The sequence below is a fragment of the Pipra filicauda genome, unplaced genomic scaffold (assembly GCF_003945595.2).
Source record: "Pipra filicauda isolate LSUMZ 115617 unplaced genomic scaffold, ASM394559v2 scaffold139_size1960392_pilon, whole genome shotgun sequence".
Classification (NCBI taxonomy): Eukaryota; Metazoa; Chordata; class Aves; order Passeriformes; family Pipridae; genus Pipra; species Pipra filicauda.
The window spans coordinates 1,516,849-1,532,984 of NW_024103873.1; the positions used below are offsets into that span (position 1 = coordinate 1,516,849).

At 47.9% G+C, this 16,136-nt stretch overlaps 1 protein-coding gene across 11 annotated transcripts in view; it reads right to left on the reverse strand.

The window, feature by feature from the left end:
* ITPR1 (inositol 1,4,5-trisphosphate receptor type 1) overlaps positions 1–16,136 on the reverse strand; it is a 163,756-nt gene that overhangs the window by 29,010 nt on the left and 118,610 nt on the right. For all 11 annotated transcript variants that reach the window (XM_039378492.1, XM_039378491.1, XM_039378488.1 and 8 more), the window contains 8 exons: positions 12,543–12,723; positions 11,692–11,945; positions 7,529–7,729; positions 6,172–6,282; positions 4,793–4,888; positions 3,902–4,024; positions 2,810–2,914; positions 1,665–1,857 (listed from right to left, as the gene is read on the reverse strand). In XM_039378492.1, the coding sequence (XP_039234426.1) occupies positions 1,665–1,857; positions 2,810–2,914; positions 3,902–4,024; positions 4,793–4,888; positions 6,172–6,282; positions 7,529–7,729; positions 11,692–11,945; positions 12,543–12,723 (1,264 nt within the window). The remainder of the gene's footprint in view (positions 1–1,664; positions 1,858–2,809; positions 2,915–3,901; positions 4,025–4,792; positions 4,889–6,171; positions 6,283–7,528; positions 7,730–11,691; positions 11,946–12,542; positions 12,724–16,136) is intronic.

The following is a 16,136-nucleotide window of genomic DNA, read 5'->3' on the forward strand; positions in this document are numbered from 1 at the left end:
TGTTCTGCTGCTGCCAGCAGCTCACCTGCACGAGACATTGCCCTCCTAAAAATGTATTTTTTGCTGGTAACAGCCCAGAATAGCCCCAGAATGATCACAGGCTGGAGCTCTCTGACCCTCCCTCTGCCCGGGGGCAAAGGACCCAGCACACCTGCAGAGAGCTCCATGTACAGTCCAACAGCTGCACACTGAAATTCTTCATGTTACACAGACATACTTTTCAAAAAAAACTCCTGATTTGAATAATCCCTGCACAACCAAGAGGCAGAAAGCAAAAAGATTCTTTGTCTGAAGTGGTCGTGGACTGTAAGTTGACAAGGAAGGCAAGAAGCTGCCTTGCAGTAATTCCCTCTGCATCCAGGCAAAATCCCCCTGATTACTGCACAGCAAATTGTGTCCTCCTGAAATCTAGAGCAGTGGAAAAAATCTATTAAAAATGCTCTCAAAGAAGAGATAGAACTGTTTTCCCTCCTTGGAAGGAGGCAGAGTGTTTAGGTATCAGAGAGCAAAGAAAAAGCTCAAAGCAGAATTCAGAAACAAGCTGAAATAAAAATCTAACAGAATATATGGATGATGCTGAAGTTGCCAATTTGTTTAGGATGGCATATATTCCCCTATTTCTTGCAGACCTCTTAGGTGATTTTAGGCAGCACTCCCACATGTGCCCTAGGAGGAGATTCCAGACCAGTCTGTGCTCTTAGACTAAAACCTGGAGTTGAGCTGATGCACAGGAGGAGAACAGCAGTGGTATCAGATGGCAGGAGCTGACTGGAGCAGGAAGTTACTGCCTTATCTCACAATTTAGAGGGTCACTGCTGGCAAATTCTGACCACTCACCACTGCCCACTGAGGCTGAGCCTCAGCTGCAACATTTGGCCCTCAGTAAAACAAGAAATGAGCTTTTAAAAAGAAAAAAAAACCCAAAGCAAATGAGTTAGAAAGTTTATGGGGGACGTGGTGGCAGTGCATGAATTAAAATATCATTAAAAAGGATTTCCTAGCTGCCAATGGGAATCTCAGAGGGAAATCAGTGCTTGAAAATGCTTGCTTTCAGATATTTTATCATCACAGGGCTGGGAGTGACTTATTAGCCTGTCAGTCAATTCCTTGCCCAAAGAAAGAACCAGTTCTACTTCACTGTCACTGGGAAATGCATGTTTAACCTGTTCTTAAACAGCTCCATTGCTGGAGATGCCAAAGTCCATAGAATCATTAAGGCTGGAAAAGACCTTTAAGATCATCGACTCCAACTTTGCTGCATCACCCATCCTCCCCCCTCCCTGGAACACGTGGGAATTCAGCACAGGGAAGGAGAATGGGCCACTGTTCCCTTCAGCTGCGTCCTCTCCCTTTCTCCCTGCCACATTCTCATTTAAGCAAAGCCTCCACAGATTTGTTCCTTCCCACTGGATCTTAAAAAAGACGACCTGTGCTCCTTCCTCCTGCTCTCCCCTGGATCCCCTCCAGAGGGTCCATATTGCTCCAGCATTCATTGCCTACATCACAGCATCTTGCCATCATGCAGAGGAGTAGCTCTTACAAACAATTATCGAGGTTGGTGCCACACTGGGAACCATCTGTTACCCAGCCAACGTTTCCGACCCCCAAACCCCGACCCCAGAGTTCCGCTGGCACCGCTCCCCGCGACCACGACACCGACCCACCTCGCAGCTTCTTCTGCCAGTTCATCTCGTTGAAGAGGTCCTCTGATTTTAGGAAGAAGTCATTGATCTTGCTGCCCTGCTCGTCCCTCTCTGTGGTGTAGTAAATCCGCAGCTTGGACTCCTTGGTGAGGAACTCGCAGATGCTGGGCACGGGGAAGACGATCTGCTCCATGGTACGGTCCGACCTGACAATCTGAACAGCAGCCCCATGAGTCCTGCCTTGCTCTTAAGTACTTGTATTTCTTGAGTTTCTGCCTTTTTTTCTCCCCTTTGAAACATGCAGAAACTTGGACAAATTTCTGTACAACAGCAGCCCGACAGAGGTTTCAGTTAATTTACCTTTCAAAGCAGGCCTACATTTAGCCCCAAGGCTAATTTCTATGCCATGGTCTAATCCCAGTATACTGGTCTGAGCTGGGATTTCCAAGGGGCCCAGTGGATCCTGCACCAAAGCTGGGATGGATTTCAGAGCAATGTGGTTGCCCAGTTCAATAATATTGGTAAATTTTAGCCACAAGGAAGTATGAGGAATAACAGTTATATCTGCATTGTTTACTAGAGAGTTTTGTGAAGTCATATAACCACAGAATGGTTTGAGTTGGATGGACCTTAAAGCCCATCCAGTGCCACCCCCTGCCATGGGCAGGGACACCTTCCACTAGCCCAGGTTGCTCCAAGCCCTGTCCAACCTGGCCTTGGACACTTCCAGGGATGGGGCAGGCACAGCTTCTCTGGGAAATCTCCCTGTTCATGAGAATTTTACTTTTACAAAGCTCTTAGATGGTACATGAGGCCAAATTGCCATCAGAATCCAGAAAGAGTGGCAAAAGCTCTGACAAACTTCATGGATTCAGCAACAGCACCGGCCAAATTGTAACAGAAGTGAAGCCACACTTGTGCTGCCAAGAGAGCTCTGCTCAGCTCCATCCCAGAGCCCACACACGACAGCTCAGGAACAGCTCCCCCCGCCGCTGCCAGAACACCGAGGGAAGAACTAAATGCAGGGATATTCTGTGTCAGGGATGGCAGTCCACACACAGGTACCAGTGCAGCCACACTGTCACGTGTGATGTCCAAGGGTTAACTGCACTGCTTCTCTCCCCAGGGGCTCATCCCACTCCCGGCAGGCTCCGGGTTCCCCGTACCTCGATCTGTGCCGTGTGCTTGGCGTAGAACTCCAGAGCCTCATCCCCCTCGATCTGACCTCCCGGCTTCAGCATGTTCTGCAGCTCTTTGTTGTGACGAGCCAACTAAAATAAAGGAATGCACAGGGAGTGGGAGACACCAGATGTCTCTCTGTGATATTAAATTTCTGATTTTTGGCATAAAAAAAGAAATAGTACACAGTCAGCTGCTAGGAAAGGGCAAAGTTGACAGAAGGCTTGTTCTGTTCCAACCAGACACCCTGCAGCTCTATTTTGGGAGCAAGTCAGAATGATTCAAATATGTATTTTTTTAATACCAGTGTTGTATTCCTCTTTTCCCCACCCTCTCCTACCCTTTGCCTGGCTTGGGAATCTTTCTGAACGTTCACATTCGGTCTATCCTTCTCCACCCACCCTAACCCAAAGGGGTGCTCATCACCCAAAGATCCAGGCAGGGACAAAGAGAAAATCTGCATCAACTGAACAGCAGATGCACAGAGAAGTGCTCCAAAAATGCTGCTGGATGCTCCAAATCCATCCTGTAGCACAGTGATGGGCTGTCTGCTCAGATGCCACAGGAACAAGAAGTCTCTAATGCAGTAAGAGATGCAGCATCAATGTATTAAGTAGATTTAGATATGTTTTTCTCCCCTTTGGTTTTTTACCTTTCAGACACACATTTTCTCAACACAAAGGCCCTGCTTGGCTCCAGCAGAGTGTGGCAAGGACTAAGATTTCTGCTCACACTTTAATTGATCAGTGAGGAGAATTTCTTTGGGAGTATAAAGTAACCTTTGATACAGCTCAAAAATAATACATTGCTGCTCAGTGCTGCCAAGAATGGAGTCACACGTCTTCAAAACTCAGTCCAGAGCCTGCCTGCTCCCCATTATAAAAGAAAATTTCCCAAATTTTCTTGTATTACAGAATTTTTGTTTCTGATTAAGGATTGGGATTTGCTCTGATAAGAAGGGAACGTGCAGTGAGTTTGTCCCAGAGATGAGCCATAAAAACAGTTCCAGGGAAAAGCAGACTCTGGCTATTCCCAGTTTGTGACTCATGGTGCTACAAAACCTGCAGGTGAAACTCTACCTGATGAGCCAAGATATAAATGTTGTGTCCCACGTTCCTTGGAGATGCTGCAACATCTTCCCCATTCTCTCCATCCTCAAATTCCACTTCTCCCTGCAGATAAGCCTTCTTGATCACTTCCACCTAGAAAAGGACACAGAGGCCACTGAAGAGGAGGCTCAGGCAAAGGGTGGAAGAGGGTCAAGGGGAGCAGAGCATGGACATGTCTCTTAACATCCAGGATAAACAGGCCTGACCTCAGCTTCAGCCCAGCTCACTGACACAAGAAACTAAGCTTTTGGTTCCCCCTCTTCTGGGCCACCCTCTCCTCGAGCTCTGTCACCTCCTGACCTCTGGCCACAGCTCCGAGCTCTGACACATCAGCAGTGCTCCAGCTGTACTTGGCACCTCCTGGTTGTGTTTGCACCAGGTAATACATTACCCAGCCCCAAACCCTGCCACGGTCTACTGGACAGCTCTAAGGCACAAGAAATTTTCATTTCTCTGTCCCCTGTGCAAATAACTTCCACGTGTGGATACCTGCTCTAGTGGAAGGTGTCCCTGCCCATGGCAGGGGGTGGAACAAGGTGAGCTTTAAAGTCCTTTCCAACCCAAACCATTCTGTGATGATTCTATGATTCCAAAGTGTCAGATGATGCTCCTTCCCTGCCTTACACAGGATGCTGAATCTCTCCTCCACAGCACTTGCCTAATCACTTGTGATACCTGGGAACTGGGCTGAGCCATTCCCTGTGGATACTGTGCTCGTGCAACCAGTCCCTTGAAAGGCTTTCCAGTTGCCAGTGAGCTCCTGCAGCATCTCTGGGGTGGACACGGCCATCCCAGCGTCCCCAGTGCTGGAGCACCTGGCTTGAATGGAGTCAGGAGCTTGGGAGTGACCCAGGGACTCACCAGCTCCTTGGGCCTCATGTTGTAGAGGATCCTCTCGGCGTTCTCGCTGTCGTGCCTGCTCTCCATGATGGCCAAGAGCAGCTTCGAAGCATTGTTCTGAGGGAAAGACAACAATCACTGCCAGGAGCCAAAAAATGAGGGTACCCAGCTGGAGTGCCACCACGCCCAGTGCCAAGAAGGGCTTCAGAACCTGGGTGCTACCTGGGTGAGTCACAGGAAAGTATAATTGTCCCAGCCAGCCACCACAAGGCTCCTACAGCCTCACCTTGCCAACCTCCCTCTCCTCTAATTATTGCCCTATGCAACTTAATAGGATTTTTTACCAGTTTATTTCCAAAATCCTACTTATCGAGAGACACCAAATTAACCCAAGACAAGGTTTAAGATTTCTAAAATGCTGCTGTTTCAAGCTCGTGTTACTTTGTTTTGTTTTAAGGATGCTGCAGCATCACCACAAGCTCTGAGCTCCCAAGTGGTGCAGCACAGCTTTGCTGAAGATGCTGCTGATTAAATCAAGGGCCAGGCAGGGCTGAAGTCACAGACATGCTGTGCTGCTTTTAACTGAGCTCACTCTGCAGCCTCCTCACGCCAAGAAAACACAGGGAGGAAATGGGAAACTACCACAAGGCACCAGACTACTTTAATACGAACAATTAAGATTAAAATCCATCATGCCTGACAATAAAACCCAATAAAAGTATTTAATTTTGAAGTATAATGCTAATTGAGTCTAAAAGCATTTTTTATTTACAATAATAAAAACCCCACATTACCCATAATAATGGTGTGAGTCGGCAACGGAAAACAAGGAGACACTGCAGTGTAAGGCAGGGCAATAAGTCAGAAAGGAAATATTTCTCAAGCATAGGCTGAAGCAAGAGTGCTCTGGGACTGCTGTTGCTAGAAGGGAACCTGTTCCTCTATTTTGAAACCAGCACCAGGGCTAATTATTTCAGCATTAATATGAACAGCCCTAAAGAACTGTTGATGATTTAACATCAACTGATTAAACAACAACAATAAAGTATTAGCAAACTAGTTGTAACACGAGAAATTTCACTTCCACTGTGCATGCAGAAGCTCAGCAACAACAGAAAAGTTTTCATCAGCTTTAAATTTTTAACAGAAAATTATTTTAGGATTCCTCAGCATATCCAGACTGCCTGCATTCCCCACGTGAGAACTGGTGGCTCCATGTCATCATTTAAAAGATGAAATACCTGTGACAAACAATCTTTGGGCACTGCCTCCAGCTCTTTGAAGTACATAGTTTTTTGGCACTTAGGAATATTGGGATATAATAAACACCCACATAATTCCAACAATAAAATTATGTTTCATCTTACTGTGAATGTGAATTGCACAAAACATTCACTTGCCTTCAGTTCCAACACGAGGTCCATCCTCTTCTTTCCCAGAGGGTTGATGTCATTGAGAATTAAAGCTGTGATGATGTCAATGCCATTGGACTCGTGAGTAGCAATGCAGTTCTGGCCAAAGAAAATTCATCAGACTTCACTAATTGTCTACACCACAAACACAGCCCGGGCTGGTGACCCCGCCAGAACAGCAGAGTCCCCTCTGTCATCACCTCCAGATGGATAAACTGGACAGAAAGCTCCAGGCAGTGGAACAACAAAAGATTAAGGTATTTTCTTTCAAGCTTTTCCTCTCCTCAGCCATGGTCCTGCTGGAACCCCTCGACCTCAGGAAGCCCCACAGCTGATAAACGAGGCATTTCCATCCCAGAGTGCCAGGCTGGATGCGCAGCTACGGAAGAATCTGTTTTACTGAGATTAGGGAGAGCTTGCTTTATTTGAGGTGTGCCAATCAACACCTACTTCAGCCCTGTCTACCCAAAGAATGGGATTTTCCGGAACCTTCTGCTTACCCTTGAACCCTGCTTGTGGAATGATCTGGAACTAAAATGTTCCAACAACAGCAGCTTGCTGGCCTCAAAATCCAGAGCCCTGCTCTGTCATCGAGCTCCACACCTACATCTAAAGGGTTTTAGTCCACCTGGTTGATATAAAGGACACTCTCATGACCCGGTATTCACACCCTCACGTGTTCTCTCACAGACATGTGATTTCATCTGACCATTGTCACCTCCACTGTGTCTAGCTTTGTTCTAAACTCCTTTGGAGCACTCAAAGAAAAGGCATTTCTAAGGACTGATATACTCAAAGACTTTTTGAAAAGTCATATCCAGTCTTTATGGACAATACTGTGGTTCAAATAGCATGGAAATGGAGAAAACAAGCAGAAAGTGGCACAGGTTGCCCAGAGAAGCTGTGGCTGCCCCAGCCCTGGGAGTGTCTAAGGCCAGGGTGGGGTGTGGAGCAACCTGGGATAGTGGAAAGTGTCTCTGCCCATGGCAGAGTTTGGAACCAGATGGTCTTTAAAGTCCCTTCAACCCAAAGAATTCTGTGAGATTCTATGAAATACAAAAATTCCCCACTTTCCTTGTCTGTCAAATCTAATAAAACAGCTTAAATCCCAGCAAAGCAGAAATATCTCTACTGCTTTGAGAGGTTTGACTCCTCAGAGGAGGCCCTGAGAAAGGGAAGTTGATTATGATGGGTTTATAAAGAAAAAAAAAAATCCCCCAACCTGTAGGGCAAGTCAAGTGGGCAGCATTACAAGATAACACCAGTCTGGCAGACAGAGCCAAGCCCAGCAGAGCTGGGGCTCAGGGGGGAAGGGGGATGCTTTTCCCAGCTCTGGATGTGTTACCTGGTTCTCATGGCAGGGCCCCTGGCAGTACTCAGTCAAACTCTCCAGGGTCTGGTTGATGAGGGCCACGTTCTTCTCATTGATGTACAGCCCCAGCAGCCCAAGCCCCCCAGTTGTGCTCCCACAGATACAGTCCAGGAACTGCAGTGTCTCACACACCAGGTTGTAGTTTGTCTTGTTGTTCTGGCAGCGTAGGAAGTTCTGTGGGGAGAGTGACAAAGCCATAAGGGAAGGGGAAAAAAGGCATCCAAACTGCTGTTTGGTTGATAGTGTTTATTAAGTTCATCATCCCTAACTGCACTGCATGGTGGATTGCTCTAGGTTCACTGTACAAGCAGTTTAAGCCTATTCCAGGGCTTATTTTCAATGTGCTGCTCTCTTGAGCAGCTTTTTGGCTTCCCATTGTACAGAAGCCAAGCAGCAATAAACTGAGTGCATCCAATAAACAGTGCATCCATTAGAGGCTGAAACCCAACACGGAGCAGGCCCTTCACTGCGGATCACAAAGCTCTCCTGAGCCTGGAAGGTTCCCTCTGCCTGCTCCATTTCACTGCTAACCATCACTCAAGGCCCTCTCCTCCCCAGACCTCTTTCCAGGGGGGGAGCAGAAATCCCTGGCTGTGGCCTCACAGCAGCTCCACCTGTTCAAAAGGCACCTGACTGCACACCTTGAAGGAAGGAGCCTTGAAACACCATCCTCTCCACTGCATTTCTTCCCACATAATTACTGTAATTCCTGCTTGAAGCTGCTGATTAGGAGCAGCTCCTCTAATGAAATGCCAGATGTATCGGTGTGGATTTAACAGGTTTCTGCCCTCCTGTATTCCAAATGAAAAAACCCAACCAAATCCAACCAAAACCAAAGGACACTTAATGAACACCAGTTTCCCAGTGACTTGGACGTTGTCATTGCATTGCCAGCAGTGCTGCAAAGATGGACAGCCACTACCACTTTCTTTTCCTTGATGTTTCAGCAGGAAAACTCTTATTCTAGCAGGTAATTCTCTTAATTCTAGCAGGTAGCAACACTTCCAAGGTGAAAAACCCCTCAGAGGAACAAGAGACGTGGACTATGGAACCAGCAGGGTCTTTTCTGCCAGCCCAGAGAAGCCCTGGTCCCTGCCTGCCTCTGGTGTCTGCATCAGACTAGTCAGTCTTTTAAGGCAAACAGAGGGAGAAACTGCAGATTCAATGGAAGGCAAAGCTAAAAAAGGAAAATGCTGTCTATGAATGCAGACTAAAGGTGACAGTGATTCAGCACATTTCAGCTGATTGCTCATTTAATATCCTGACTTCTGATTAACTTATCAGAATGTAGAAAGGTTGATGCTACAGAAATCAGAGCTTGTGTCTTCCCTCCAGGAAAAAAATAAAAGATAATACTGAAAGTGATGAAATAAAATGTTCCCTGGCTGCAGCACAGCATTTGCTCTGCTTACAGCTGGGTTTGTACCTTAGCTGCTTGATCCACGGTCAGTAAACACAAAGGAGGGAGGAGGAATGAGGCACAAGAACAGTAGGACACTGTTAGATGGGCTAAAACAAGGAGAAAGAAAAAACTAGAAAACAAGACCCTGCTGCACTGTGAGAAACTGCCCCAGGGAGTGTCTGCTGCTGTCCCAGCCAGTACAGAGAGAGCTCTTCATTTTCTGTCCTCCAGAGCATCTCACAGGCTACAGAGTGGGAACACAGAGTACTGAATGGGCCATCCCACTGCTTTCCATGGGAATGATCCTGAGGGATGGACCATCTGAAAGACCCTGCACTCAGAATGAGGAGCCACAGAGATGCAGGTTCGGCTGGAACGTGTGGAAAATATGCATCAACTCATTCCTCCCAGTCCTTGCATTCATCTGAAGAAGGTATTGCAGCTCCTCCAGCCCCATGGAGAGAGCTGAAGGGAACAGCACCCTGTCTGGAGCTGTGTGTGGGAAGGGAAGCAGTGAGGGACACAGCAGGCACAGCACTGCAGCTGCTGGAGCAGATCCCTCCTCCTCCAAACACAGCAGCTCTCACGACCTGCCTTCCCCTGGGTTTGCACAGCAGCTCCTCACAGCTGCCAACAGCCTGGAAAGGCTTGGGGTGCCCGGCCCACACTGGCACCAGGCAGGTGATCCCAATTCACTGCCCATTCCAATGTAACCTGGCCAATTCTGGGAGAAGCACAGCTTCCAGAAGAGTCTTTCCTTATTCCTTCAGGCAAGGAATCCTTTAGTATTATTGTAAGGAGCTCAGCTACATACAGTAGCTGCAGACATCAAGAGTTTGGAGGATCAGACATCCTGCTTCTCCTTTGGGGCTGAAGGAGAAGGACAAGCCTCAAAGCAGTTAGAAGATTAGACTGGAAAAATTGTTCCACCTTTCCTTTAAAACAAAATAAAAAATCCTTTTTTCTCCCCAAGCTGACTACAACTACCTGCTGCTTGGGAAAGCTGATTGTTCAGGAGGGGGGAGAGCTCAGGCCAAGTTTCTGCACTGGCTTGACTTCAGCTCTACTCCTATAGCTGTGGGGCCTCGCCAAGGGCAGCACAGATCCCGTACATGTGGTTTGGAGCTGTGCCACAGGAACTGCTGCCTCTGACATCCCAATGGCACCAAAACCTCTGACAACACACACATCAAACAGCTTTTCTTCTTCAAAATGAGAGACACGCTGCTGTGTGTAACCTGGGCACTGACAAATGCTCCCGAGCAGCAGGCTGGGAGCACAGGGACGTCTCCCGGCTGGGATCCCACGTGCTCCAGCAGGGCATTCCCGAACAGAGGAAGCGACTTGGCAGGGCTGCAGAGCTCTCACACAGGGTCCCCACTGCTGCCGTGTGGGGAACAATGTGCAATCAAGGCAATTATTCCTCTTTATGAGGGCATTTAGCACATTGCACGGCGCCTCATCAGCTCCTCGGTTCCAGCCCAGCAGCAGTGGCTGCGCTGAACAAAAATCATCTTAATTGCAGCCCCTCTGTGGGCAGAAATCTGCTCTCATGTGGAGGCACGTGCTGGGGTACAGGGCCTGGGCTCGCTGCTTAAAATTGTGCAAACACACCCCAGGGCATCACAGCTGAGGCTGCCAGGACCTTTGGAGACTGCCTATTCCAATGCCACTCATGGGGCAGCTGGAGCAGAGCCTGGCCCTGTCCTCTCCACATCCCATGTCAGGTATTTGTACACACAGTGAGACATCCCAAGTTCTCTTCCTCTCTAGCAGAAGCCCTGGTACAGGGTGCCCAGAAAAGCTGTGGCTGCCCCATCCCTGAAGGGTTGGCTCAAGGCCAGGTTGGATGGGGCTTGGAGCAACCTGGGCTAGTGGAAGGTGTCCCTGGCCGTCAGATGCTCCAGTCCCTTGGTCATCTCTGAGCCTCCCTGCTGGACTCAGGAGTGCAGGACCGAACCCAGCATTCCACATGGAGTCTGGGGCATCCAGCTTGTTTAGATGCATGTCCAGCTTGTTTAGATGTTTCCTATCCCAATTCTCCTACACCAAGGGGGATTCTTCCTTGCTCCACACCTCACCACTGGTCTTGGGCACGTAGGGTTGCTGAAGGTCAGCCTTACCCATAAATAGCAGGATGTAGGTGGCACTGAGCACCCTGACCTTCTCCCTGTCCTTCGTCACCAGGGTCTCTGCCCATTTCCAGCAGATCCATGCTCTCCCCCTGCTCTGAACACAACCTAGAAACCCTTCTCATTGCCCTTCGTGTCCCTCAGCAGATTAAACTCCAGCTGAGGCTTTCCTGACATCATCCCCATGTGTCCAACTCTAGACATGTGAACAGACCCATGAAAACCCAGGAGAACCTGTTCACTGGAAAGAAGCATATACTCAAGGGCTGCTTTATTTTCCTACATGACTTTGTTTTTTCTTTCCTTCCCCTCTCAAAAGCAGATCAGTAGCTTTACAGCAGGAGACCTGCTTGTTATAAGCACATACTTTAAAAAAAAAACCCCACGAGTGTTGGTCCCATCACCTAATTATAGACATTGAAAAGACCAGTGAGCCCTGGATAACTGAACTTCTTCGTATCAGTCCGGCAAGGTATAAATACTTTTTTTGGGATTAACTTCAAGGCCAAAGAAAATAGTTGGTCACGTGACCCATTTAAAAAGGCACAGGATTAGGGAGAGAAATGGGACCTGAGCACACCTGCCCAGGCGCCAGGCGGTACCTGCAGATCCCGGTTGTGGTTTTCACAGAGCAGCTGCAGGAACCGCAGGATGGGCTGCATGATGGAGATGACAGCACTCATCTCCAGGTCATCCTTGCTCTTGTCTGCTGCAGCCTGGGCCCCCTCCCCTGCCGAGTAGTGCTCCTCGGGGTCGGCCTCCCTGCGGTACGTGTTGTACGCCTTGCGCGTGGCCGCAGACGCCTCCAGCAGCTGATCCCGGACCTCCTCCGTGATCTGGGTCATGGGCTCCCTCACTACAACACACAAGAGCAGACCTTCTTTATGGAAACTGAATCAAGGGGACCACAGCATCTCTGCACACGTTCCCCCTACAGCTTCACAGGCAGGCCAGCTCTTCACCAGCAGCCCTTTGGTGAGTACGTTTAGTGTGCTGTGAGGGTCTCGTGTCACACTCTGCACCTTGTATGCCAACCACAGTAATGTTATAAACTGGGTATTAATTGGTTAGGGCACACACAGTCTAGCTCTACTAGGAGTTACAATAAGAGGACCTGCTTTAGAAGAAAATTAGGATTTCTCCAGGTATTGTCAGAGAAGGCACTGACCACAACCCACAGTCCAGGGTCGTTACTAGGGATCAGATTTGGGCAGCTTGTCACGAGAGACAAGGCAGCAGAGTCTCATCTCAAACATTTTCATCGTTTCAATAGCACAACCTCCCAAATGGATGAAGAGGGGATGAAGCTCTTGAAATCCCAAGCCAGGGCGCCACTGATCTCTGAACTTTGCTGTGTGGGATCAGAGATCAGAGTATTATTGCATCAGCTGAAACGAGTTCAAAACACACTTCACTCCCTTGTCACTTCAGAAAGGGAACGACTGGGGATTACCTCTTTTCCTGTTGGGTACATCTCTGTCTGAGTCTTCATCTTTCTTTTTGTTTCCTAAGTCACTGGTGTTGACTGTGACAGTTGCCTTGATTTCTTGCTGTGCCACTTTCATGCGATCATAAAAAACCTTAAAGAACTTCTCGGATTTCTTGTCTTCCGTCAGTCGGCAGAAGAAGGAATGCTACGAGAGAAAATGAACAGGATCTGCAGCTGAATCCAGATTATCCCACCTTTCGGCACTGACTGGCATCCTGGAGGAACTGGAGGTTAATTAGTTGTCAGTAAACTGAAACCCAGAGCAATGGAAACTCGTACTTTATTGTTAAGGAAGCCCCAGTGTCTCAGCTTTGTTAACTCCCTTATTAACAACTTCAAATACATTATTAAAGAGAAGTGAGGGCAATAAATCACACCAGCCCTGACAGATTTGGGCAGCACACCTCTCTCAACAAGGGGACTAAGGTAAGTACCATGAATGAAGGTAAGGAAGGTGGAATTTCCTATAATTTGATTCTCAGTTCAGAAATAAAAGGGTATGAGCAAAATACAGAGGAAAAAGAACTGTCTTGCCTTCCCACCCTCAAATCCAAGGGACTGTGAGTCATAACACGCCACAGCCAATGTTAATCACAGTCCAAAAATGTACAAACAGGGCGATGGCGTGAGGGACATCTCGTGCTGAGCTTCCACTGCCCTGCCTGCAGCAGGCTCCTTAAAACTCCTTTTAATTCCCACTCTAATATATCATAAGTGACAGAAAAACTCCAAGCACGGACTACTTTTAAGAAGGTTTATTACTCTTCTCCTTCCCATATGTGCACAGAGACAGAAAGTTCTTCCTAAGATCGAGGGGAATACAAATCATGTACAGGTCAAGCAGGAGCCAACACAGTGAGTGATCAGACAACTCTTGATGAAACCAATATGGTGTTACATAAATCAGGACCAGAGCTTAAACACGACTGAAGGATGAACTTGTAAGTGGGTCACCTTATGCAGAGCATTATGAAATTAGTTAGCATTCTGCAGCGGCTCGCCATCCAACAGCTTTACACGATGAATAGGAATGAAGCCTGATTTATTGAGAAAACAAATTAAAATGGGAATGGCAGTATCTCCTGCCCGCTCTGCTCCGAGCGGAGCACACGAGGCCGGGGCTGCCTTTGATCACTCCCCAGCAGCTGCACGGGAACACACCGAGTGACTTTGAACGCTCCGAGCTGTGTCTTTGATTACAGGCAGAGGAGGAGTGGGGCTATTTAAAGAACTTGGTCAATACCCACAACACCCCTCCCACCACTGTGACATCTTCCCCCTGCCCACAACAGCTCAGGTGAACTCCTGGTTGTTCTCACTTCTAGTGATTACCAGAGGAGGGAAAGGAGCAGAACCCAGCACAGGCCTCCCACATCCACTAAAACCAGTCACACCAGTACCCCCCTCCTGACACCCATTCAAAGAGCCCAGTAAAACAGAGCTCCCAGAGACCTGCAGGACTTGCCCTTTGCCCAAACAGTGCTGGGCCTGTGACATGTCAGAAGATGATCTGGGTGCCCGATCCATTTAATAGCATTTGTACAACTATTCTCTAATCCAAGACTTCATATCAGAAATTTTAATGTTTTATCATCATGTTTGCTCATGGTTTTAAACTAAAAAAAAGGTCAAACTAGATTAGATATACCGAAGGAATTCTTCCCAGTGAGGGTGGGGAGGCCCTGGCACAGGTTGCCCAGAGAAGCTGTGGCTGCCCCATCCCTGGGAGTGTCCAAGGCCAGGTTGGACAGGGCTTGGAGCAACCTGGGCTAGTGGAAGGTGTCCCTGGTGGAACTGGATGAACTTTAAGATCCCTTCTAACCCAAACCAATCTGGGATTCTATGATCCTATAAAATACACTCAAATAAAAAAACATCCTTGGCCTGAATAAGTTCACTTATCCATATTTTTTATTTTTCATTCTAAACTGGTTTTTAGACCTGACCAGACCCAATGAACAGAAGATTGTCAAATTACAATCAGAACTAAGAGATGCATTAACTGGTTTCCCTGTGCTGCTGACCAGTAACCAAACCCCCAGATAACTGCCAAGCCTAAACTGTCTGTTACTTGGTGGCTACGAGGACAGACAGAGGAAGACTTTGCACCTAAGGTGCATCTTAGAAATTTTACTCTACCAGTATTAAACATAATACTACTACTTTACAGACAGACCAGCATAGACCATGGGCTCTGGAAAGGGCAATCACTCTAAAACATCCCGTTATTTGCTCATCAGGCAGTGCTGGGGGTCACCTGCTGTCACCTGGCTGCACATCCCCACAGCCCAGACAGGAGTTACCCTGTGATGAAGCTATGGTGAAGGAAAAGCTTTTTTTAATGAACCACACTAAGGAAATACCTTGTATGAGAGTAATTATTGCTGACAGACTCAATTTTTGTCATCCTTTCAAGCTTCTTTACTGACTTTCCACTGCGCTTCAGAGAAAAAACCCAAATGAAAGGAGCATTTCCAGTAAAGCTTTTAGTGCATGCTGTGCATACACTCAAGGGGTGTCACAAAATGATTGTTTCAGTTTAGGTCAGGATGCCTAACACCTTCACACATATGAATCAACCACATGCCAGCTATCAAAGATACTGTATTTTAAGAGGTGTGATCTCACAAGTTGCGCTTGAGCAGGTAACGGGTGGTGATAATTATGACAGAAATCCTAAAATTTTATTTACAGATATAGCCTCAAAGCAAAAAGTGGAAAAGTCTCCCTTTTTAAAATGGAAATGGAGTGGCCATTTTAGAGCACCGTCTGCTGGGGTCCTGCTTGCACACAGACACCCTGCAACCACAGCAAGGCTGCTGAAAGAGCAAGTGTGGAGGAACAGCCAACCTCCACACTCGTACGGGTGTTTGAAGAACAGAGCTCCCAACGTGCCCCTGACATCAGCCATCCCTGAGCAGTCAGTCACCACCAGGCTGGGGCTTGGGATCTCCTAAAAACCTACTGCAGGGCAGGGAATTGTGATCCATAACATCCACATGGGGCTGTGTCTGGCTGGCCCAGTATGAGGCACCAGAGGAGAAGCTGCCTGAAAGGTAAGTGGAGATAAAAGCTCCATCTCATACCTCAGACACTGGCAGCAAAAGCTGGAGACAGATTTGTGACAAGGGTCTGGGGGGACAGGACAAGGGGGAATGGCTTCCCACTGCCAGAGGGCAGGGATAGATGGGGTATTGAGAAGGAATTCTTCCCTGTGAGGGTGGGGAGGCCCTGGCACAGGATCCCAGAGAAGCTGTGGCTGCCCCTGAATCCCTGGAAGTGTCCAAGGCCAGGTTGGATGGGGCTTGGAGTAACCTGGGCTAGTGGAAGGTGTCCCTGCCCATGGCAGTTGGGTGGAAATAGGTCCCTCCCAACCCAAACCAATCTGGGATTCCTGGAGTGCTAAAATCATGTAATATGAAACCACTTTACTTCAACCTTGTTTTGTTAATGACTGTGACAAGTCACTTCCATTGAACAAGTGCCATGACACAGCAGCCCATGAGGTTTTCCCCAGGAACTCCAGGTTCAGCAGACAGCTTTACAAGTCCACACACC